The 23,459-nt window shown below is 45.2% G+C and overlaps 1 protein-coding gene across 2 annotated transcripts; it reads right to left on the bottom strand.

The window, feature by feature from the left end:
• Nucleotides 1–4,832: 4,832 nt before the first annotated feature.
• On the bottom strand, nt 4,833–21,607 carry WDR89 (WD repeat domain 89). Of its 2 annotated transcripts, none has more exons than XM_054286825.1 (2): nt 21,451–21,607; nt 4,833–7,135 (listed from the first exon to the last, which is right to left on the bottom strand). In XM_054286825.1, the coding sequence occupies exon 2, from the start codon at nt 7,121–7,123 to the stop codon at nt 5,954–5,956; it is 1,170 nt and encodes a 389-aa protein (XP_054142800.1). In that variant the 5' UTR covers nt 7,124–7,135; nt 21,451–21,607; the 3' UTR covers nt 4,833–5,953. The 2 variants fall into 2 exon arrangements, with proteins under 2 accessions (XP_054142800.1, XP_054142801.1); XM_054286826.1 differs by lacking the exon at nt 21,451–21,607 and adding an exon at nt 7,222–7,291 and having other exon boundaries at nt 4,833–7,174.
• Nucleotides 21,608–23,459: the final 1,852 nt, after the last annotated feature.

Raw genomic sequence — 23,459 nt, 5'->3', positions numbered from 1 at the left:
TTGGTGCCAAGATTGCAGGAAAAGTATACAGAATAGTATTTTCTGACATTCTATTTCCAGAAAAGCAGATAACTTTCAAAATACAGATTTCAAAGTATCCAAAGGCAGGAGGAGGAAGGCTGGAAGAAACACACGTGTAGAAAGCCCAGCAGGACAGAAGAGCCTGTCAGGAAGCTGAGGCCAGGCCTGCAGTGGCAGCACTGCAGGTAACACCTCTCTCCTGTGCCAGGTCACAACTGGTGCAGAAAAAGAAAACAGAAAACAAAAAGTTCTCAAATATCCTCAGAATTGGTTGATAGGTTATCAACAAATAACTCTGCTAAGGAAGCAGGGAGCTGTACAATCACCAACTGCAGCAAGTTCAGACTGAATTGTTGCCTTTAGCTGTCATCCCCACACCAACTCCTGCCCTCCTCTTTTCTCATGGCACTGGGAATCCCCAAATCCATTGGTTCCTGCAGAGCAGGGAGAGCAAGAGTGGCTCAACCAGTGGCTCACAGCTCCTGGAAGTAAAGAACAGCCAGCCGTGGTGAGTGAACACCTCCTGCCTCTCACACGCTTCACTGCCAAATCACACAGACAATCTCACAGACAAACCCATCTCACAGACAAACAGGAACTGGCTTTTATGCTTAAAGGGTGTTTATGTCTTGCATAATTTATTTGAGGTCCTATCCTGCTTCCATCAAGCTTAAGAATAAGCTCTTCCATGTGTTTCAAAAGGTAAGAGGGTCCAGCTCCTTATGAAGGAGCTTCCCTGGAGAGACGCCCTGCCAGAGGCTCAGCTGGGACCAACCTCCTTTTTTCTTCTCTCCCTCTGCTTCCCACTCCCCATTTAGTGTGGTTGGAAGTGCAGAGTCCAGCAGATCCTGCACAGGGCAGGAGACTCCCAGAGGAAAGGAACAGGACTCATCTCTTCAGAAAAGCAGGTGCCAACACAACTCCGCACTACCCTGTCCAAAAAGAGACCAAGAAGCCAAACAACAGGAGACCATTTTGAAGGGGTGAAAAAAATTCCAAATTAACCATGGCAGATGATCTTTAGGAGATGGGCAAGTGTGTCAGCTCTTTCAGGAGTACAAAAGCTTTGCTGATGGACTGACAATACAATTAACTGCATCCATACCCAAGCCCTCCTGACAGAAGGGAGCCTCTCCCCAAAACACAAATATTTAAGGGTGAGTACCAAGGGGATGGGACCAGGGGCAATGGGCAGAAACTGATGCACAGGAAGTTCCATCTGAATATGAGGAAAAACTTGTTTGTTGTGAGGGTGGCAGAGCACAGAATGGCTGCCCAGAGAGGCTGTGGAGTCTCTTGGAGATATTCAAACCTTGCCTGAACACAATCCTGTGCAACCTGCTCCAGTGAACCTGCAAGAGCAGGGGGTTGGACCAGGTGATCTCCAGAGGTCCCTTCCAACCCCAACGAGTCCAGGATCCTGAAAAACACAAGATGCAGCTCCAGGAGTGTGCAGGGGCTGGATCAGCATTCCCATGACAAAATGCACAGCTCCACACAACACTCTGACCCACAGAGCCACAGCAGGAGCCAAGAGAAAGCTGTCATTTGGAACAGGGTAAAGCTTGCACTCATGTCTTTAAAATATTTTACTGTATCAGCTTCTCTGCTGATGGATATTTGAATGTAGATATGCAGTTTGAATACACAGGACATGTGCCATATACAGTCTGACCACAGAATAGATCATGGCTGGGAATTAGCTAAATAAATTCCACCCAGAAATGAATTCACAACTTTAGATTTGTCAAATAATTTCCACCTCATCTCCAAAGTGTGGGTAAAATCCTACACTCAAGTAATTGATGAAGTTATCCACAGACTGTGGGATGTCATCCTGAACAATCTTTTACTTGAAGAACAATGATGAGCATGCAAGCACTGCACTTTAATTACAGAGACAAGAGAAAGATATGAAGAGGACATTTCAGGACATGCCAAATGCAAGTAAGTTAATTTTCATGTGTTTATGTTTATAGCAGGATAATCTGCTGCTCAGATATACCATAGAGCAGGTTCACTATAAACTCTGAATAAAAATGGCCACTGTTTTTTGCATTTAAGAAGTCTATCTGGATTTCTGCTTTCCATTTACTGGAACAAACCTGATGCTGCTTCCGGAATGAGAGCTTCCCCTGGGGTTAAAGCATTCTCACAGTGACGATTTCCTAAAGCCACTTGCACAGAACTTCAGTGACGTGAGGTCTATAAAGGTCACAGCTGGACTCCTGCAAGGGCTCTGACACAGTCCCCTCCTGCACCCTTCTGAATGGAGAGGGATGGGTTTGATGTTGGGCTGTTGGGTGGGTGAGGAATTGGTTGGATGGTCACATCCAGAGGGTAATGGCCAACAGCTCAATGTCCAGCCAGAGGCCAGGGGTCTGAACTGGGACCAGCACTGTTCAATTAATGGCACAGACAGTGGGACCCAGTGCAGCCTCAGCAAATCAGCAGGTGACACCAAGGCCAGAGGGGCTGCTGACACTCCTGAGGGATGAGATGCCATCCAGAGGGACTGCACAAGCTCAAGCAGGACCACAGGAATCTCATGAGGCTGAACAAGACCAAGTGCTGGTGCTGCACCTGGGTCAGGGCAGCCCTTGGTATCAATCCAGGCTGGGGATGAGGGATCAGAGCAGCCGTGCCAAGAAGGACCCGGTGCTCCTGCTGGAGAGGCTGCCCAGGAGCTGGCAATGTGTGCCTGCAGCCCAGAAAGCAAATCACCCCCAGCAGCGTGGGCAGCAGGGCCAGGGAGGGCACTGTGTCCCTCTGTCCCTCTGCTGAGAGCCACCAGCAGTGCTGCACCAGCTCTGGGACCCCCAGCACAGGAGAGATGGCTCAAAGGAGATGCTCACAGGGCTGGAGCACCTCTGCTGTGAACACAGGCAGGCTGGAGAAGGCTCTGACAGACCTTACTGCAGTCCAATACCTGAAGGGGGTCTATGGAAAAGATGGGGACAAATGTTTTAGCAGACCCTGCTGGGATGGGACAAGAGAGAAAAGTTTTGAAATGAGAGGGTAGATTCTGGTTATACATAGGGAAGACATTTTTTATAATGAGGGTGGTAAAACACTGGCACAGGTTGGATGCCCCATCTCTGGAAACATTCAAGGCCAGGTTGGATGGGGCTCTGAGCAACCTGGATGAATTGAAGATGTCCCTTCTCCTTGCAGGGGTTTGGACTAAATGGCCTTTAAAGGTCCCTTCCAACCCAAACCATTCTGTGATTCCATGACTCAGAGTTTCTTACCAATGCTGAAGCCAACTTTGAGATATCAAAATTAAACCAAGAGATTAAATACTGTCGGACAAGTTAACCTGATTTTGGGTCTATTATTATTTATGTGATCACACATGGATTCTGCCTGTGCTCTGTGGTCTGTGAAATACTGTCTGCAGCCTACAGAAGCCAGCAGTGCTAATTACTTGTTCACATGTGGTTTCCATCTATGTTTATTTTGTGGGTATTAACCTGAAATGAAGTCAACACAAAAGAAAAAGAGGAACAACAAAACTGAGTATTTTCAGAGGCAACACAAGCCTCAGTCTCGTGACAGCTGCTGTGCCTTTGCAGAATTTTAAGATACAGACACACATTTTTTCCCTTCTGCTGCTATTTCTGTTATGCACGTAAAAGGGAGAAATCAGCTTCCCAGAGAAACTAATGGCTTCAGTTGTGACTGATACAGAACAAATCAATATCCACCTCATCCAGGAACAAGACAACAGGCACAGGTTGCATACTGCAAACTCTTCAGTCCCAGACTCCCACCTCTGCTGCTTTAATTCCGAGGCAGCTGGCTCAGCACACTGGAATTTCACTCAGCAGACCCTTGAAAGCAAGTGGGACAAGCACAAGCTCCCCCTCTGTGCATTTCTCTCCCTCTCTGTGCATTTCTCTTCGTGCACACAAACCTGTCTTCAAGAAATCAAGCATGAGACAGACCCAACGACTTCACTCCAATGAATGTGTCAAATACCAGGGAGAGAGTGGATAAACACCTAAAAAGCAAGTTATACACTGTACCTGCAATGAAATAAGTCTCAGAATCATCCTTCAGTTCCCCATCCTCAATTTGGCACTGAATCAAGTCAGGCCCATGTGGGCTTTACAGTGAATTCAGTCTGAAACTCTTGGTCCACTCACTTACACAACAGGCAAAAAACCTGGGATAATAAATCTTGAGAGGGCACATGATCCAGGTGCATCATAGCCCTGGCACTCAGTGCCCACCTCATCTCAAAATAGCACAATGTAATCTGGAAAGCAACAGATAAGGATGTTGGGGACCACACAAATTTAACACAAATGACAGAAAAGGTGTAGAGAGCTGTGATTTTCAAATTGAAGCTGCACTTTTAAATAACCAGCAGTAACAAAACCAAGTGAATCATCTTACTTATCACCATCAGGCAAACCCAAACCAACAATGGATTCACAGTTGTGGCTAAAGGGTATTAACAGTTTGTGAAAAATCACGTGGAAACTCAATACTTGTGGTTGAAAAGGATTCAATTCCAGAGATGATTCAGGCGTCTTCAGCACAGCTGTAACCACACACTGGAGTATGTTCTGTACCTCAGAAACTGTTTCTAAACTCCAGGATAACCTTCTAAACCTCATGTTCAGGAGTTGTTCTGAAAGAATTGCCCATCTACTCTCAGGGAAAAAAAAAAATAAACCCAACCCCTCTTAAATCCTTTGCCAGCTAATCTATAAGAGAGCAATTCTTAAATTCTCTGGTGCTGCTTTCAGTTGTAGTGCACATGTGTAACTACAGCCTAAACACCAACACCATTTGCCTGCTCCTGGGAGGGCTGGAGGTGATGCAGAGCCAGGAGCACAGGTTGGAGTCTGCCAGCAAAGCAGAATAAACATGAAGTCTCACCCATTTTACAAGCACAGGGCTGGTTTTGTCACCACTCAGTGGGTATTTGGTGGAATAATAAAACAAAGCTCTCCTGGGGAGATGTCCAAGCACAAACCTCTCTGCAGAGAGAAACTTTTCTTAAAGGACCCAGCCAACCTCTGAAAGGTTTTGGTGAAGTCTCCTCACATCAGTCTGTTCCTTCATAACTCTGAAGGCAGTGTTCATTTTTGGGTTTCAGCATCCCCACTCAGCACGTGACACCAGTTTCTTTCAAACCAGTGTTTGGGATTTTAAGCACCACTGATGTAATTACATCCATCAATTTCTCCAACCCACCAAAGATCTCCCCACTCTTCCAGGTGCACTTAGGAGGAGAGAATGAAGCTGCTTGCAAAAATTCTTGGGTATTTTCATGCAGGAAATAATGCCAGTTGAACAGTTCTCATACTCATACAAATTAGCTGCTGTTTGGTTGAATACATTCATATCTGCTATGAAAAAGATGGCTCTATCAGCTGCTTCTTTATGAGCTTGTTCTAAACCAGTGATGTGACAGTGCAAAACTACTTATTTTCTGTTTCATCAAGAAGTAATTCCTTCAGGCATTAAGATGTGACATAAAATCTTTTACTAAATTGAGCAATTTCATTAAGTTTTCTGTGAAGAAAGCAGGATACAGCATGGAATACAAAAGCTGTTAAAATGTGCCAGGGGAATATCACTGGGAAGATAACAAACTTTGCAAGCCATAGGCCTGTATTACACATTTAAAACATTGTCTGAAACATTAAATAACCACAGAAACAGTTTTATATAATATGATTTAGCATCTGTTGCTCAAGAACTCAGGAGCAAACATTTACTCTTGTCTGATTAATATTAGGAACTTAAAAAAAAATAAAAGGCATTCTTCTGATGACTGAAATACATTCCCAGGGGGAATTTAAGCACCACAGTTTTTTTCCACAGAAAACCTCCAAATAAAACACGGCCAAGTATTGCCTGGAGAGATTAAACACCAGGAAGGCTCTACACAGCAGAGATTCTCACTTCAGGCAATTCACTTTTTCCTGCTTTTGAGGGAGGTGTTGTGAACTCTCACTCTCTTCTGCACGGAAGAAGAGATCTTCAGAGATGCTTTCTTTGCGAGGGACCTTTCCACAGCCCCGGGTTTCCATAGCAACAGCTGAGCATCCTCTCCCCCCGTCAGCAGAGACTCCTCCGTGGGGCTCCAGCAGCAGGAGCGCACGGTGGCCGCGTGTCCCCCACGCAGGGTCCCCACCAGGCTCAGGCCCTCAGTGCTGCAGCTGAGCAGGTGCACGTCTCCTGTGGCGGCTCCCCCGAGCAGGAAGAGTTTCCCTGCCTTCTCGTGGTAGAAGCCTCCCACCAGGTACTGCAGGCTGTGGTTTTCAGCGCTCACTGCCTCTCTGGCATCCAGGACGTGCAGCAGGGTTATGGGCTCCTCGGTGTCCAGCCGAGCCGTGTCCCACCAGCAGAACCCCTCATCGTGCGTCATGCAATAGACCTGCTTGTAATCCTCCCCAGCCCAGCCAAGAGAACTCACTGAGGAATCTGAATTGCAAGTGGATATCAAAGCATCATCTTCATTGTCCTTGTTGATGTCAAACACATTCACCAAGCCATCGGTCGAGCCAGACACAACCAAATTGGGTTCCACAGGATGAAAACAGATTTTGGTGATGTCATCGTTGTGACTTTCAGAATAGACTCCCAAGGGCTCTTTGGTGGCACTGGCACAGTCTGTAATGCCTCTTGCATCCCAAAACACCAGAAACGTGTCCTTTTCAACCTTCTCCGTTCCGGCACACACGATGAGGTCGCTGCAGCTGATGTCAAAGCTGATGAAGACGTTGGAGGGATAACCACTGAACACCTGCACTGGTTTCTGCATGGCTGAGCGAACGTCCCAGCACTTCACCGTGCCCTGGCTGCAGGCTGAGAACAGCAGGCTGGCAGAGGTGTGCGCAAACCTGACCCCGGCCAGGGCCCCGCCGCGGGCGCCGTACTCGCGCAGGAGGCGCAGCGTGTCCCCGTCGTACACCCTGAGGGACTCATTGGAGCAGGACACGGCCACCAGGGGGCTGGCCCCGGGCTGGGCAGCTCCGGAGGTGTGGATGTCCAGCAGGTAGGCGGGTTCCTCGCTGGGCACACAGCGCCGGGCGATGCGCAGCCCCGCCAGCTGCTGCTCCACCTGCTCCACTGCCGACATCCCCCCAGCAACCTGCAGCAAATAAAAGCCAAGGAGAGCTCTAATTACATTCTTCAACAGGGTTAGCTTTAAAAAATTCTAGAATTACATTCTTCAACATTCTTCAACAGGGTTAGCTTTAAAAACTCATATGAGGAAGCATCTTGTGCAGAGGTGATGCATGGAGATAAAATTCAATTATCCCCATGTCCTCCCCAGCACAACTTCATTCACAGGAGCACAGGACAGGAAAGGGCTCCCTGATTCAAGGAGTTCAGTCTCTCGTGTCTGTAAGCACTACACCAGATAATCCCCTTAACAGATTAAACAGTCTATCTGGGAAAATCACTCAGCTAAATTTGCTTTATTATTTTTATAAAGTAACATGATGCTCTCCACAAGTGGAAACAGAATGAAGTCACCCCCTGTACCTGAGGAGGAGAAAGTTCTGTTCTAGGAAGCACAGCCCACAAACAGCTGCGCCACCACAGCTCCAGGAGACTTCTTCAGTGAACTGCTGTGCTGAGGGACGTGCACAGGGCAGGCAGAGAGCAAGACCAAAATGACACAGCACTGCAGCCTGAAATGGCCTGGTGAGGTAATTTCACAAGTATTTAGGTGCCCAATGACGCACAGAAACACCTGGCAGGGTATCAGGGACCACCTGAACAGGCAATGTCACCTGTGGAACTCACTGCAATTAAGCACCTCAGGGTTCTCTGAGCCTCCTGTAAAACCACAGAACTTTTAGTGCAGCTGATAAAAATCTTCCCTTCAGAGGCAATTCCTCTCTGGCACTACTGAACCCTCCTAGAAACCCAAACTATTTCAGCAATGCACACAAATGCAAACTTCACCCAGCAAAACCAAAATTAAACAAAATTCTCTTGGATTCTCTCACAGATTCACTTCTGAAATATGCCCTAAAAAAAAGGAAAGACATACTTTTCCTTTCTATAACACAACAGAAAAGTCTATTCTGTAATTGCAATAAAGACTCCATCAATCCAGAGTCAAGAAAAGCACCGCAGCATTTACATTTTAAAGAGATATTTGCAATAATTTTAGTGATTCACAAACTACAACCATTTTTTAAAGCAAGATGTAGGTATGTTCTTACAGTCATCCACTTCTGACAAGACCACAGGTTCAATGAGACCACTATTCTGTGTTCAAAAAGAATCCAAACCCAAATATTGAGGGAATCACAGCAGGTTTTAAGGGGTCAACACTCCAGTGATTTCTCACTGGTACTGGTATCTCCTTAAGGTCTGGACCAGCAGCCAGTCCCAGGTACCATATGCAGGAAATGACCCTTTAAAGAAAAAAATCCAAAGAGAAATGGAATAAAAAAATCAGGCAGACACAGAATGTGAGAAAACATTCTCATGCCTACCCAGCTGTTCTATCATCAATTTTTCTGCAAATTCTCCAGCCTGGATTTTTAGGGGTGGAATGTGCAAGTTTCCATGTATTACTTGCTTTAGTTGCAATTATTTTAATTGCCCATGAGAGACCAAAAACAAAGGAGAAGTTGCTATGACAAAGCTGCATTCTGCTTTTTTTTCCCCCTTCTTGGCATTGTTTGTGGTTTCAGGGGTTTGCTTTCCCTCCTCTGGTTTGGTGTACACAAATATTCACGACACCATGTGACAAACCAGCAAATTCTTAAAAAACAGCTTAAGCAGGCACACATAAAAACTTAATTCCCAAGTCACAAATAATCTCACTAAGCGATTTGCCTCAGTAATATCCTGACAATGAGGTCCCCAGGTTAATCTTCTACATCAAAGCAACCTTTCAGAGCACATCTACCAGGCATTTCTGCCATAAAATGCAGACATCCTGTGGAAACTCCTTCCCCCTCTGAAGCAAAGAAGTTGAACGTGTTTTCTGGCATTACCCTGTGCACAACCTACCCACAGAACTTGTTCCTTCCTTACTTTTCTGGGTATGTCCTCAAATGAAACAAGCTTTTACTAGAACTATTACATAAAGCCAACTGCTCCCAAACGCTGTTTGCCACGCTGCTTAAACACAAAACTGTTAAACAGCCATGCAAATTAATAATATTAACTGAAGAAACAAAATATTTTTAACATTATTAATTAGGAAAACTGCTTAATTCAATTTACTGAAGAATTACAATGGAAGGTTCTATTTAAATAGAGTTTCAAACACACATGCTTGAGGGTGGGGAAAGGAGTTTTCGTAAACCAGCTCTCCTGCAGTGCTATGGTTACTAAAAAAATCTGGTTCTCTCTGTGAATTTCTTGTAAGAAAAATATAGTTTTCCAAGCTGACCTGAATTTTAAGCTCTAAATATTCAGACTTAGTCTACTCAAAAGGCCAAGTAAACTCAAACAGACATGTTCCCGACAAATGTCATCCATTTGGAAGGCAAGCTGCAGTTGTTTAAATATTACTGACTATGATAGAGAGTATCTTTCAATAAGCAGTTTCTACAAGGCTCATGTCAGAGCTTTTACTGCTGGGGAAGGTGAGGGAACTCTGCAAATACCCAGAAGTTGTAAAAAGCCAGAGTCTGAAAAAGGAGGTTCATTCAGTTTTAATAATATTTTCTGGGAAATAAAATTAGCTCAACACAACTCCTAAGCTTTTGCCCAGAATGACTTAACTACAGCTATTCTGAACTACCAGAAAATGATGTTCATGTTTTCAGACAGAAATGCAATTTCTACCATCAGGAAGGTGAAGGTTCAATTCTATTTCCACTGCAACAACTCAGACTTGTGTTCCATGGCAGCCAGGTTTTTGCTAAAAACTCAGTAAAATGTCTGCTTTAGCAAGAAAGTCTTCAGACTATTATGAAATTGTGATTGAAGGTTATATAAACAATTCCTGCTCAAACTTCAGGGTGTAGCTGCCAGCCCTTCCTTTTCAGAAGGGGAAGTCACTGTTGTATTTTGATGGGAAAGTTTAAATGGCAGGAATAGGATCTGTGTTAAATTTATGAGACAAATAGGAAACAATGGTCTTCCAAACACAATAGGAGATAACTAAGCACTGGACTGCAGCCACCTACAGAGCACATGCTCATCTGCACTAAAGCACTTTCAGTTCCTTAAGCTCAACAACAGAGGTATCTGTTTTCCAAAGAATCCTTTGGCAAAATCAGAGCCTGAAATGTTCTGGACACAGCACAACAGCCAGTTTGATCAGAGAGGAGAACTGCTCATGTCTGTGTGACAAACTCTCTGACACAAAGGGTTGTACCAACAGCTTGCTCTTGCACTACTCCAGTCTCAGAAAAATCACAGAGGGCACTGGCCAAAAGCTCTTCTTTCCCCATACATCCTCCTCTGCTCAGGATATGAGTTAATTAGTTAAATTCAGGTTTTCAGTTTCTCCAGCAAAGTCACCCACAGTCTGTATCTACAGTCTCAACACTGACAAAATGCAGGGATGCCAAGGTGCCAGGACACCCCCACCACCACTGGGATGACACTCCAGCACCTGGCTGAAGGTGGCTGGCTCTGGCCAGTCACTCGTGCTTGACATAGAGGTGCAATCCCATCCTTGGGATCACCATTCCTTACCTGGAATGAATCTTTCAGCTGCATCCACACCTGCACCCCCTGAGCCAGGAAAAGCCACCTTTTACAAATTAAACCTGAAACTTCTATATTATTATATCCAGACTTGGAACTACACTCAGGTGATCTGTTCCATGAATTAAGTACACAGTTACATGCAACCCCTGCACATCCCCTGGATACCACAACTACCAGAAACAATAAGCTTCTGGAAGGACACTCAAAACTCATTACATCTTGGGAACTCAGAATAAATACCATTCTCTGAAATAACCTAAAATATTTTGACCTCCAGGGCATCCTACAAGGCTCCTTTAAAAAAGAAATAAACTCAATGTTTAGAATAGAAGGCACGAAGTGGAAGTGATGCCAAAGAGGCAGGACAGGATTTTCAGATGCCTTTGTTATGTGTTTTTCACTGGTGGAGTGTGGAAACAACCACACAGCAAGACTAGAAGCAAACAGCTGTGCTGAAGGCAGCCCTTTCCAATGGAGGAGAAATAAAAAGCAAGCACCTATCTGCACAAACTAAACTTAACATTGTCCCAGCACTTACTGCTGTGCTGTTTGTGCAGCATTCTAAACTCTGCAGCTTCAGTTCAAGCCAACAGGCTCATCAGTCCTCTTCAATCCAGAACGTTTTCAAAAGATAAACCAGCAAATCATAAGTTATTTCCCTTTTCCTTTGAGTGGTGTACAGAAGATGCTGCCAAGTTCTCCTTTCCAAAAGGGAATGTTAGCTCAAAAATATATAGAAATACAAATTTTCCTTTGAAAAATACAGGGAAAAATGGCACATTCTCAAAGATTTAATCACTAACATATGAGTAACTTACGAGCAGGAGGGTAGAAACACGTAATAAAAATGAAAGAGACCTGTAGTTCTGGCAATCTTCTCTGCAGAGGTCAAACACCAAAAATAGCAAGGGATCTGAACAGCAGCAGATGAAATCTTGCACGGCTCTTTCCTACCACAAACAATACAAGCAGACCCTCCCTTAATTTTCCCAATTATTACAAGTTCCAGAGCAAGCTGAGAACAAGCCCAGAGCTCTGGGCAGCGGGAGGCAGCTCCTGCATGCACAGCACATGTGGTTTGCATTTGGGAACAGCAGAGCTGCCAGTGCAGGGAGAACAAACACATCAGAGCTGCACTGCCCCAGTGCAGGCAGAACAAACACATCAGAGCTGCACTGCTCCAGTGCAGGGAGAACAAACACATCAGGGATGCACTGCTCCAGTGCAGGGAGAACAAACACATCAGGGATGCACTGCTCCAGTGCAGGGAGAACAAACACATCAGGGATGCACTGCTCCAGTGCAGGGAGAACAAACACATCAGAGCTGCACTGCCCCAGTGCAGGCAGAACAAACACATCAGAGCTGCACTGCCCCAGTGCAGGCAGAACAAACACATCAGGGATGCACTGCTCCAGTGCAGGGAGAACAAACACATCAGGGATGCACTGCTCCAGTGCAGGGAGAACAAACACATCAGGGATGCATTTCTCCAGTGCAGGGAGAACAAACACATCAGGGATGCACTGCTCCAGTGCAGGCAGAACAAACACATCAGAGCTGCACTGCTCCAGTGCAGGCAGAACAAACACATCAGGGATGCACTGCTCCAGTGCAGGGAGAACAAACACATCAGGGATGCACTGCTCCAGTGCAGGCAGAACAAACACATCAGGGATGCACTGCTCCAGTGCAGGCAGAACAAACACATCAGGGATGCACTGCTCCAGTGCAGGCAGAACAAACACATCAGGGATGCACTGCTCCAGTGCAGGCAGAACAAACACATCAGGGATGCACTGCTCCAGTGCAGGCAGAACAAACACATCAGGGATGCACTGCTCCAGTGCAGGGAGAACAAACACATCAGGGATGCACTGCTCCAGTGCAGGCAGAACAAACACATCAGGGATGCACTGCTCCAGTGCAGGGAGAACAAACATATCAGGGATGCACTGCTCCAGTGCAGGCAGAACAAACACATCAGGGATGCACTGCCCCAGTGCAGGCAGAACAAACACATCAGGGCTGCATTTCTCCAATGCAGGACAGAACACATCACTGCTGCACTACCCCAGTGCAGGGAGAACAAACACATCAAAGCAGCACTCCTCCAAAGCAGGGAGAACAAACACATCAGAGCTGCCAAGGCAGGGAGAACAAACACATCACTGCTGCATTTCTCCAATGAAGGACAGAACACATCACTGCTGCACTACCCCAGTGCAGGGAGTGTAGGGGGATAGAACATAAGTAAATAAAGGTAATATAGAAAGTAATCTTATCCCCTAAAGAGTTGCAGCTGAGCCAATTATTAGAGATTGGGAACAGGCCTGATGTTGACAGGCCACAGCTGTAGCCAGTCAGAAGAGTGCTATAAAAGAGTGGATTGGTTGGCTGAGGGGGACTGGAGTCAGTTGGCTGCTGTGAGAACAAGGAAGAGTCAGTGCCTGGAGGAGATACCTATGAGAAACATCGAGGAGGTACAAAACTCCAACAATACAGAACCTCAGCAATATAATAACAACAAGGGAGAACACATCAGGGCTGCACTGCCCCAGTTCAGCAGCCTGCAGAGACCCCTCCTCACTGGCACCACTCCCCAGCAAATGACCTGAGCACAGAGGGGAAGCCCAAAACACCCCTCAGGAACGCTCAGTTTCTCCAGCACACATTCTCCCACAGCCTGGTTTGTTGTTTCACCAAAGCAGAGGGTTTTTCCAGCATGCCCATAAAGCCTGCTGAAGGCAAAGAGCATTTAGTCATCAGGAAGGGAATAAAATGCACGAGAGGCTACACTAAAGTGCAGAGACAAGATGTAGCTGCCAAGAGAATTATTTCATCCTCTCCTATCAGCTACATCTCGCTTCCAAATGTAAGGCACAGTCAGAAAGAAGCTCCATGTAATTCTTCATTTGCAGTACAGAGAAAATTGTATCAGTAGAATAGAAAGGAGGAAAAAGATAAAACACAAAGTCTATGGGAAGATCAAAAAAATTAGGTCTAGCAAGCTACTTGCCTTTCATGAAATCAATTCCTGCCCTCCCACCAGGAGCGAGCTTTGGGGTACAATCCTGGTTAGCAGTGGAGAGAGGAGCTGTAGGTGGGAGAGAGAACCAAGGAAATGGCCTTAAACAGCATTGGCTGGAGGGAAAAAGTAAAAGTCAGAGGTAAGAAAGAATAAAGGGAAAAAGGCCCAGGTGCTCAGTGCTTTGGGATTCAATAATTTTTAAAAAAATATATAAATGGAAACTACAACTGTTCTGAACTCATCTTTTGGGGACATAAGCAAGTGTTCACATCAATGCAGAAACAAAACATCTTTTTGTTATATTATACTGGACATCCATAAAGAGAGAATGCAAAAACAACTTCTGAACTAGATCAAGCATAGCTTTAAATGCATAGATCAGAAAAACCGTACAATGATTATTTTCATCAAAAGAAAATTTTCAGATTGGGTTTTTTTGGTGTAAGATTCTGCATTCAAACTAGAAAGACCTATCCTGATTTTGCAACACTGGAAAATATGGTGGAGATCTAGAACATTTAGGCATGCCTTCAGGTCCAAAGTGCAATGAATTAACATTCAAGCTTGAGTAACTGAAAGCCTATTGACAGAAATACATGAACCAAAGAGAATGTCAGATGACCAATTGAAAAAGCGTAGAATAATCCAATGTACAATTAAAAAACTCAAATAAGGTAGAGAGCACTATACAAAACCATAAAAATGCCAAATTACAAATTTTAGCTTCAAAATTAAGGCAAATTTATTAAAATACAATGCTCAGATTGCTAACCTACTTTCTCTAGAACAATTTAGATGACCCTGGCATAAATATGGGAAACATAGTTTCTAAACACTCTAAGAAACTGTGTAAAACAATAATTCAAACACATTTGAGAACATCCCTTTTTCAATCTCTCTTTTCATCCAATTCCATGCCTGTGACACAGACCTACCAACAGAGGAGCCACAAAGGCAGCTGTCCCTGAAATCCCACTGTGCCATGAGCAGCTGGAGCCAGCCAGGAGCCTCCTGTGAGGGGGAGCTTTCCTTGCAGTGACCTCCCCAGGCAGAGGATGTGACTGCATCCAGGTGTGCGTGAGGTGGTCATCCAATAAAGGAGTAATAAGAGGATAAGAGATGCTCTATTTTGCTCTCATGGCTATTCTCAGATCAAGCTGCAGCAGAAGCAATCCTATTTCATAAAGGCAGGTCTGAAAGAGTCCCAGGCAAAGGGGAAATTACAGAAAGAGATACTGCAATCGGGCTGTTTGTATTCTAAATTCTATATATTATGTTTTCTTCTTTTTTTTTTTTTTTTTCTGGCAAAGAATACTGTATTTAAAGACACGCTGAAAGCTCATCTATGCCTAAACTGCACTCTCAGAAGCTTCTGAACAGGTGAACAACAAATGCTGCATCCTCATGTGGATTGTGTAGAACAGGGAAGCTGTCCTGGTGCTGGGCCCTGGTTCTTGCACTGAGACAGGGGGGCCAAAGATGAGCCCTGTGCCTGCTCCTGTAATGGAACCACAGCTATCCTGCCAGTCTGCTGCAGACCTTGAAGAGAATCCAAGTCTCAGCCTTCTGCACTTGTGCTTATCTCATCAGACCACAGCCACCACAGAAAAGCCATTTCCTTTCTCCTGTGAGCACCTCCCACCGAACGCATCGCGCCGAGATGATTCTCGTGACCACAAACAAGGGAAAGGGGATCCAGGGCTCATCAGCCTCTCAAATAACAGACAGCCACAGCTGCTGGCACTCAGACATGAGCTACAATGGTCACCTGCATGCAGCATTCAGTTTTGATGCATTCACACTTCAGCACAGCAGCCACGAGCAGCTCAGAGGATGTTCTTGCTCACAAACAGCATTTTGCTTTGTGAAGGGGTCCAACAGCTCTGCTGTCTGACTGGGCACTGAGGTGGTCATCTCAAACCAGACAGAAATAAAGGATTTATCTAAGTGGGTTTGAACAAGTCCTGACTGTGGCAGAACACCTTGCTGAGCAATTCCCAGCCAGGGCCAACATTCACTCCTCACCCTCCCAATCAGTGAAACAAGGACAGTGCTTGCCCAATCCACAATCCTTGTGCACACAAACATCAGTGAGTACAGCCAGCAGCACACTGTCACACAAGAAGCCTTGTTCTGAATGTCCACACTGCAAAATACAATGCAAAAGTCACTGTGACACCGTGGTGCACCTGCAAATTCCACACTCACAAAGTGCTCTGGTGCCCTTCCAAGTTTGGGATTACAAGAAAGGACTCCAAGAGAGATGATTTTCAGGGCCATTTTAAGCTGAACAAAACACCACATGAACAGGCAACACCAATGATCCACCCTACAGAGAAAGGTGAAAGGAAAAAATTACTTACACAGCTGCATGAATAATTTAGTGACTCTGAAACAACACCATTTATTTCCTTCAATTTAGACACTGTCATTTACTACCAGCATCCTCATACAGAAGAAACCTGGAAATAAGTAAGAAGCCTTCCCAAAGATTAATAAAACTTGCTGAAATTCTTCCAAATAATTTATTTCTACACCACAGGAAGCCTGGGAAATTTCAGCCTGAATTTAGCAGCAACCATAATAAAAGGATATAAAGAAACTGCTGTAATTGGAAAAAGAGCTTCTACTACCACACACTGGTGCCAAAATACCTACAATGACATAAAGTCAATGTTTTATTTACTGGAATACTTCAGAAATTCTTTCACAACAGTAATTTACCTTAAGTACACTTCATTATCAGAGCTCATTCTTCAAAACACAAACTATTATGTTTTCAGGACTCTTTTCTTAACAACCCAAGCTTACATCAGTCACTGCTGAACAGGTGAGAAGATTCTCCTTCAATGCAGATGTAGGGGAATACAAGACAAACAGCATTTGTGTGCTTGGTAATTCTCAGCCCCACTCTAACATTGTCACAGGCATCTTTTCTGAAAAATCCTTTCCTTAGGATTTTTCCTCCTGAGAAGCTGGGAGGCCTCAGGAACAAAATGTAAACAATGGTTATCTGCTGCTGTGGAATGCAACAGGTGCATCTGGGATTGGTCTCATGTGGTTGTTTCTAATTAATGGCCAATCACAGCACAGCTGGCTCGGACAGAGTCTCTGAGTCACAAACCTTTGTTATCATTCTTTGCTATTCTATTCTCAGCCAGCCTTCTGATGAAATCCTTTCTTCTATTCTTTTAGTATAGTTTTAATGTAATATATATCATAAAATAATCAAGCCTTCTGAAACATGGAGTCAGATCCTCATCTCTTCCCTCATCTAAGAACCCTGTGAACACGGTCACATAATATCACCGCCCAAGCAATTCTCTGCAGTTCCAGATGTGTTGCACAGGCACAAACATCTGCCAAGCCCAAGCAGGGAAAACGACTTCTCCTCATTTTCCTCATCTTCTTCCCCAGAACTTGCAGATCACTAAAGTGTCTTTGCCAGTCACATCCCACAACATCCATTTTTTTTTATATTTAGCTGCTCCAGAACATCCCCACGTCAAGGTAATTTGTCAGACCCTCTCCAGTTTCAAAGCAACAAGAGAAACCTGAGATCCCTGTGTGCCCATGGCAGTTCACAGACTATCAGTTTCCAAAACACGCTCTTTGTGCATAGTCTGACAGCTGGAGGCTCTGCTGAATCTTTATCATGCCCTAAGCTCAATCTTCAATGCTTTGTAGCAGACAAAACGAAAAGATGTCATCTAAGTGACAACAGGAAGATGGAAGAGGCTGAAATAAACGGTTTCAGAGCTGTGTTGCCTTCATCCTGATCAGGAGAATTTACTTTTGAATCTCCACAAAAGATGCTAAGGCATGGAGGATGTGGACATTGAGGCCATGCAAGGCACTTTCTTCAGCTCTTTTTTTTCAGGAGCCTTTAGACAGGGAACCAACCATACGTGGAGCTCCAGCAGCAGCTTCACCAATGTCATAAAAGATTTTTTTAAAAAATCAGCTTTTACTTTTCATGACACTCAAATGCACAGTGATCTTCCATACTCCACTGGAAGTTCACATTCAACTGTTTTTTCACTCTTTAAGTGATTTAGGACTCAGTCACAAGAAATAAAATAATGAAAAGGAAGGACAAAGGAGAAAGTGTGCAGGTATTGATACTCCAGATTTTCTGATCAAGAGATCTGCTGAATGCAGCAGCACAGACAATCCCTGCTGGCAAAACCAGAACTCCCAAGTTTTTGTTAGGACCCACAAATCCTGAAGACCTAGGTGGGGAATTTACTTGTCTGAGATCCACAAACACCTTTCCAACATCTTCAGCAGCCTGCTGCCCAAAATAATGCAGGGATAAAAAGCAAAGCCAAGAGCTTTTTGCATTTTAATCACCCTGCTCTCAAGCCATGTTTGTTCTCAATGCTGAAGTAAATCCACATTTCACAGGGTCATAGCAGGCTCCCAGCAGTGAACTTTGCTGAGGGCAGAGAAGGAAGGGTGAGATGCTGCAGGTAATGGAATGTTTATTCCACAAGAAGTAGCTGGATGCTTTGCCTTGTGTAGCTTGGCAAAGACAGAGACTGAAGGGGATACAATTATTACTATCTACAAATACATCAAAGGAATTAATGCTGGGGAGGGAGGGGAGCTACTCAAGAACAATACTGGCACAAGAGTTTAAGAGTACAAACTGACCATAAATAAAATATGGAGCAGAAATCATAAAGTTTATCTTACAAAATATTTCCCAGTTATTAACAGTGAGGGTAAAAACTTTAACTGCCTCCATCTGCTTTTATAACCCCGCCAGGCTGGCACCCAGCACTGTCCTTGCACAGCAAAGAACCCAAATAGGAAGGCAGACTGAGAAACAAGCAACTCTGAGATAAGCTGGCTCATGATTCCCTTCTGGAAGACACCACAGTGCCAGGCAGACAACAGCAAGACACATTTTTTGCTCAGCCCGTAGTTTCCAAAGCAGCATTAGGAATTTAGTAAGAGGCCATGTGTGTGCACAGAGGTTCCAGGTTCAGGTGGCCTCCTCTGCACGCTGCTGGAGCTGTGGGACAGCAGCCCAAGGAGCTGAGCAAACAGCCACACCTAAAGCCCAGGGTTTGGGGGGAAAAGCCCAAAAATCGGGGCCAGAGCCCTGGGGCTGTCATTCCGCTCCCGGCCACCGGGTGTCGCCAGTGACCGCCCCAGAGCGGCACCGCGATTTACCGACACAATAATAATTAACCGGGAGTTAATAAAGCACCGGGATTTTTCTTCTTCCTTTTAAAAGCCCCCGTTCCTCAAATCAGACCATTAATCAAAAATCACAGCCTTCGCTTGGAACTGCCTAGCACGAAAAACGGAAGGGAAAAAAACCCAACCAAATTCAACTACGCCACAACTTTTCTTTGTGAACCATCAGAGGTTAAAAATATACAAGTTCTTTAATAAAGTCTGATTTGGATTTGCATCATTCAGACTTCATACCAGATGCAGCTCATATGTCCATGCAAGGCACACATAAACACAGAAAATGACTGACCTGTGTGCATTTGTATTTGCTCTTGTAGCATCCAGCAAATGCTGAGTCCGAACACCCATCACTCACATTTCCTAGGGAAGAGGGATCAACAAACCAAACCCAGCATCTACAAAACCCTTCCTCTCTCACCCTCAACCTCATTCCACTCTCCACAAACATTCCTGAAGCAGGAGTGTTCAATGCACATACAAAGTAATAGCTGCCCAAGACATTAAACCACTAAAATTAACTTTTCTTCAAATCTGTTTTTCTCCCTTTCCAAGCTGAGTTGTGTATTTCCTTATATATCCTGGCAGACATTGAATAAACTAAAATCAAATCCTCTTACCTCAAAAAACTCCTTCATGAACTGCATAAAAACTGAAGTCAGTTAGAATTGCTACTAAGAGCTGTATGTTTCTAAACAAGAAATTTTGCTTTCACAGCGGCTTGTCCCTTCTGATTGCACAAAGGAGTAATAACACTTAATTCCAGCTCTCCCACTCATTCCCATAGCAACAAAGATACACAAATTATTATTATGAAAAGATCCTCAAATTACTGAAAAGTGAACAATACCTGAAGCTTCCTATTCCAGGTGCTGCCAGCACACAACTCCAGTTTGCCAATTTTAATTAAATGCTGGGCTGTCTTCTCACCAATTTAACTGCTCACCAATTGCACAGCACTTTTGTATCTTATTTTTAATGAGAAGCTGAGCAAGGTTTTGCCTTGAAATAAGAGGCAGGGGGGAAAAAAGATCTCAGTATGGTGAGAGTGTGAGCTAAGGTAGTGAGCTGCAGAGAGGTGCAGGTGAAAAGTTGTTAATCAGTTAGAAACACAAAAAATTTAAGATTTTGCTGGAGAAATAAAGCAATTGCAAGAAAGGTTATAAACAATACAGCAAAACGATCATTTTACTTTAATTTTGGAAATAAGAGAGGAAAATGCACGGGCAAGAATTCATGCAACTCTTTTGTGTTTAACTCCTCTGTTGAAGGAAAGGGGACAGTAGCAGGGACATGAGAAGGGGAAGAGCTGAGGGAGAAGTGGGTGGTGGGTCAGGGTGGAGGTCCCTGAGGAGGGCAAAGGCATGTTTGTTTGAGGTTCAGTTTCCTAACCCCACAAGGGATTGGGCAATATGCTCTTTTCTGCTTTTCTTATATCCTCCATTGCCCATCTTGCACCTGAACTGCTCCAGAGTGCAAAAGCACTCTCCAAACCTTGCCAAGACCCTGATTCACAATTCTCAATGCTTCTTTTAAATGTCTGGTGTGAAAGCCACTAATGGGCTTGTCCTCACACAGGAGAAGCTGAGCCCCATAAAAACCATCCTTTCACTCACCAAATAAACCCAACTCTTAGACTGTCTGCAGAGGCAGCTTGGTATCAACACAGATGAACACAGCTGAGCAGCATGGTAGCGCTGATTTCCTTCTGTTTTCCCCCTTTTTTTTTTTTGTTTTTTTTTCCCCAGAAAAGCTTGGAAATACCATTATTTTTTTTATACTTCCAGTAAAAAGCACAACAAAGCTGGAGAATGCTGCCAGCAGGCAACAACCATCTGGTCTCTCAGGAGAGCTCCCACGCAGCCAGGTACAGCCCAGACCCCAGGGCTGCCCTGCAAAAATGATGCAGTGAAAGAAAAGAACATTTAAAAAAAATTCATCTTGAAAGGTTGAGAGAATTGGGATTGTTCAGCCTGGAAAAGAGAAAACTTTGGGGTGATGTAATTGCAGCCTTCCAGAACCTGAAGGGAGCCTGCAAGAAAGATGAGAGAGACAATTTACAAGGGCATGTAGTTTCAGGACAAGGGGGAATGGATTTAAACTGACAGAGGACAAGAAGAAATTCCTCCCTGTGAGGGTGGTGATGCCCTGGCACAGAGCAGCTGTGGCTGCCCCATCCCAAGGAATGTTCAAGGCTGGATAAGGCTTGGAGTAACGTGGTGGAAGGTGTCCTGCCCATGGCAGGGGGTTGGAATGAGGTGATTTCAGGTCCCTTTCAATCCAAATCATTCTATCATTCCATGCTCTTTTTTAAAAAATATTTTAAGCCACTTGAACATCATCAATCCATGCACAGAAGAACCTTTATGTGGAAAAAAAATTAATATATTTATTTCCACAAGGTCTGGAACTGCTACACCTGTTTGTGTTTTCCTCCAAATGTGTTTTGTCTTGAAACAAACAAAAACCAACATGCAAACTTTAAACCAGCACCACGTTTAGCACCTAGAAACCATGGAATTCACACGAACACAAACCTGTTTAATTATTCTGCTGACAGGGACAATTATCTTCAGGGGCTGCTCTGCACACACACTTCACTGAATCTGATTATTCTCTCAAACAGGAAACCCACTGAAAACATGAGGAAATAAAAGGTATTAACATAACTTAGTTCTGAGAACAAAGTTCTTACAGACCTAAAAATCAGCATACTAAGAAATGAGCTTGTGTTTCTGCATTCTTTCAAATATGTAACACATGTCTAGGAAAAATTAATCTAGAACTATAGGATTATGGCCAATATGAGCCAGTAACAAAACACAGAATTGACAATTCCACTCCCTGTATCTTGTAGGAAAAGTTAATTCTGTAACACAGCATACTAAAGGATATCTGTTGATTATATAAAAGTTTAGGATATGGCTATCACAGCTTTGGCAGTAATTTCTGTAACTACTTTTATATCCAAAACCATAGAAAAGTTTGTTTTCCTTTTTTCCCCAAAGAAGTAAAACTACCAAACAAAAAAATCCCCAAACTGCAACTTTCATTTCTTCTTCTGACCTTTTCCAGATTTGTCTGGCTATGGGTTTTTTTTTTTTTGTTGTTGTTTCAGACTGTCACTATCATTAATAAAGATTCCCATCTGCACCAAACCTGGGTGAGATCAGCTGGTGCTTACAGCACAACTTCCTTATCCATGTATTTCATTAAATCACAAATCATTAGGGTGAAAATGCTGAAGAAGACATTTATGATCCAGTCCGGACATGAACCCAGCACTGCCAATGCCACCACCAAACCGTGTCCCCAGGCACCACATCCAGATGGTTCTGGACACTTCCAGGGGACGGTGATTCCACCACTGCCCTGGGCAGCCTGTCCCTGCCGGTGTTCCTTACCGGGATCCTTATCCCTGTCCCTGCCGGTGTTCCCTATTGGATCCTTATCCCGATCCCTGTCCCTGCCGGTGTTCCTTATCCCGATACTTATCCCTGTTCCTGCCGGTGTTCGTTACCAGGATCCTTATCCCGGCCGGTGTCCCTCACCCGGATCTTTATTCCTGTCCCTGCGGGTGTCCCTTATCCCGATCCTTATCCCGGCCGCTCCATGGGATCCCTGTCCCTGCCGGTGTTCCTTATCCCGGTCCCTGTACCTGTCCCTGCCGGTGTTCCTTACCGGGATCCTTATCCCTGTCCCTGCCGGTATTCCTTATCCCGGCCGTATCCCGGATCCCTGCCGGTATTCCTTATCCCTGTTCCTGCCGGTGCTCCTTACCCGAATCTTTATCCCTGTCCCTGCCGGTGTTCCTTATCCCGATCCTTATCCCTGTTCCTGTCCCTGCCTGTGTTCCTCACCCGGATCCTTATTCCGGCCGCTCCATGGGATCCCTGTCCTTGCCGGTGTTCCTTGTCCCGGTCCCTGTCCTTGCCGGTGTTCCTTATCCCGGCCGTGTCCCGGTTCCTGTCCTGCCGGTGTTCCTCACCCGGATCCTTATCCCGGCCGTGTCCCTGTCCCCGCTGGTGCTCCCTACCGGATCCTTATCCCTGTCCCTGCCGGTGTTCCTTATCCCGGCTGTGTCCCGGTCCCGGTCCCTCAGAGCCGCCCCGGCCGCCGCGTGCGCCCCGCGCCGCCGCCGCCACCAGCCCCGCCCCCGCCGCCCCATTGGCTGCAGTGGCCGCCATCTTCCGCTTATGGAGGCGGGGGAAGGAAACGACGCACAGGAAGGGGATTGGTGTAAAGGTGGGGGGGCGGGGCCATCCTGCAACCGGCGCTGTCTGATTGGCTCGCGCAGGGGAGCCCCGCCCCGGGGCGGGTCGCGGCTGCGCTCGGCCGTGGCGGGGTTGGAGCGCCCCGTCAGGGAACGGGTACGGAAAGCGGGAATGGCTGCGGGGGACACACGGAGTGCGCCCTCCGGGAGAGCAGGAACACGGAGGATTATTTCCTAGGAGGGACCCAAACGCGAAAAAGGACAAGAAGGTTAATTAGATTTTCCCAGATCCTTTTTATTTTTTTTCCAGTTAAACTGCCAGACAGTATTTTT

This window comes from Melozone crissalis, unplaced genomic scaffold (assembly GCF_028551555.1).
Source record: "Melozone crissalis strain CALT ecotype California unplaced genomic scaffold, PUWL_Pcris_2 ptg000056l_1, whole genome shotgun sequence".
NCBI lineage: Eukaryota > Metazoa > Chordata > Aves > Passeriformes > Passerellidae > Melozone > Melozone crissalis.
The sequence above is the reverse complement of the archived record's forward strand: the minus strand, read 5'-3'. Positions and strand labels throughout refer to the sequence as shown.

What these genes read in the sequence shown, in the direction of transcription:
- WDR89 (XM_054286825.1), bottom strand. Translation starts at nt 7,123, where the DNA reads ATGTCGGCAGTGGAGCAGGTGGAGCAGCAGCTGGCGGGGCTGCGCATC.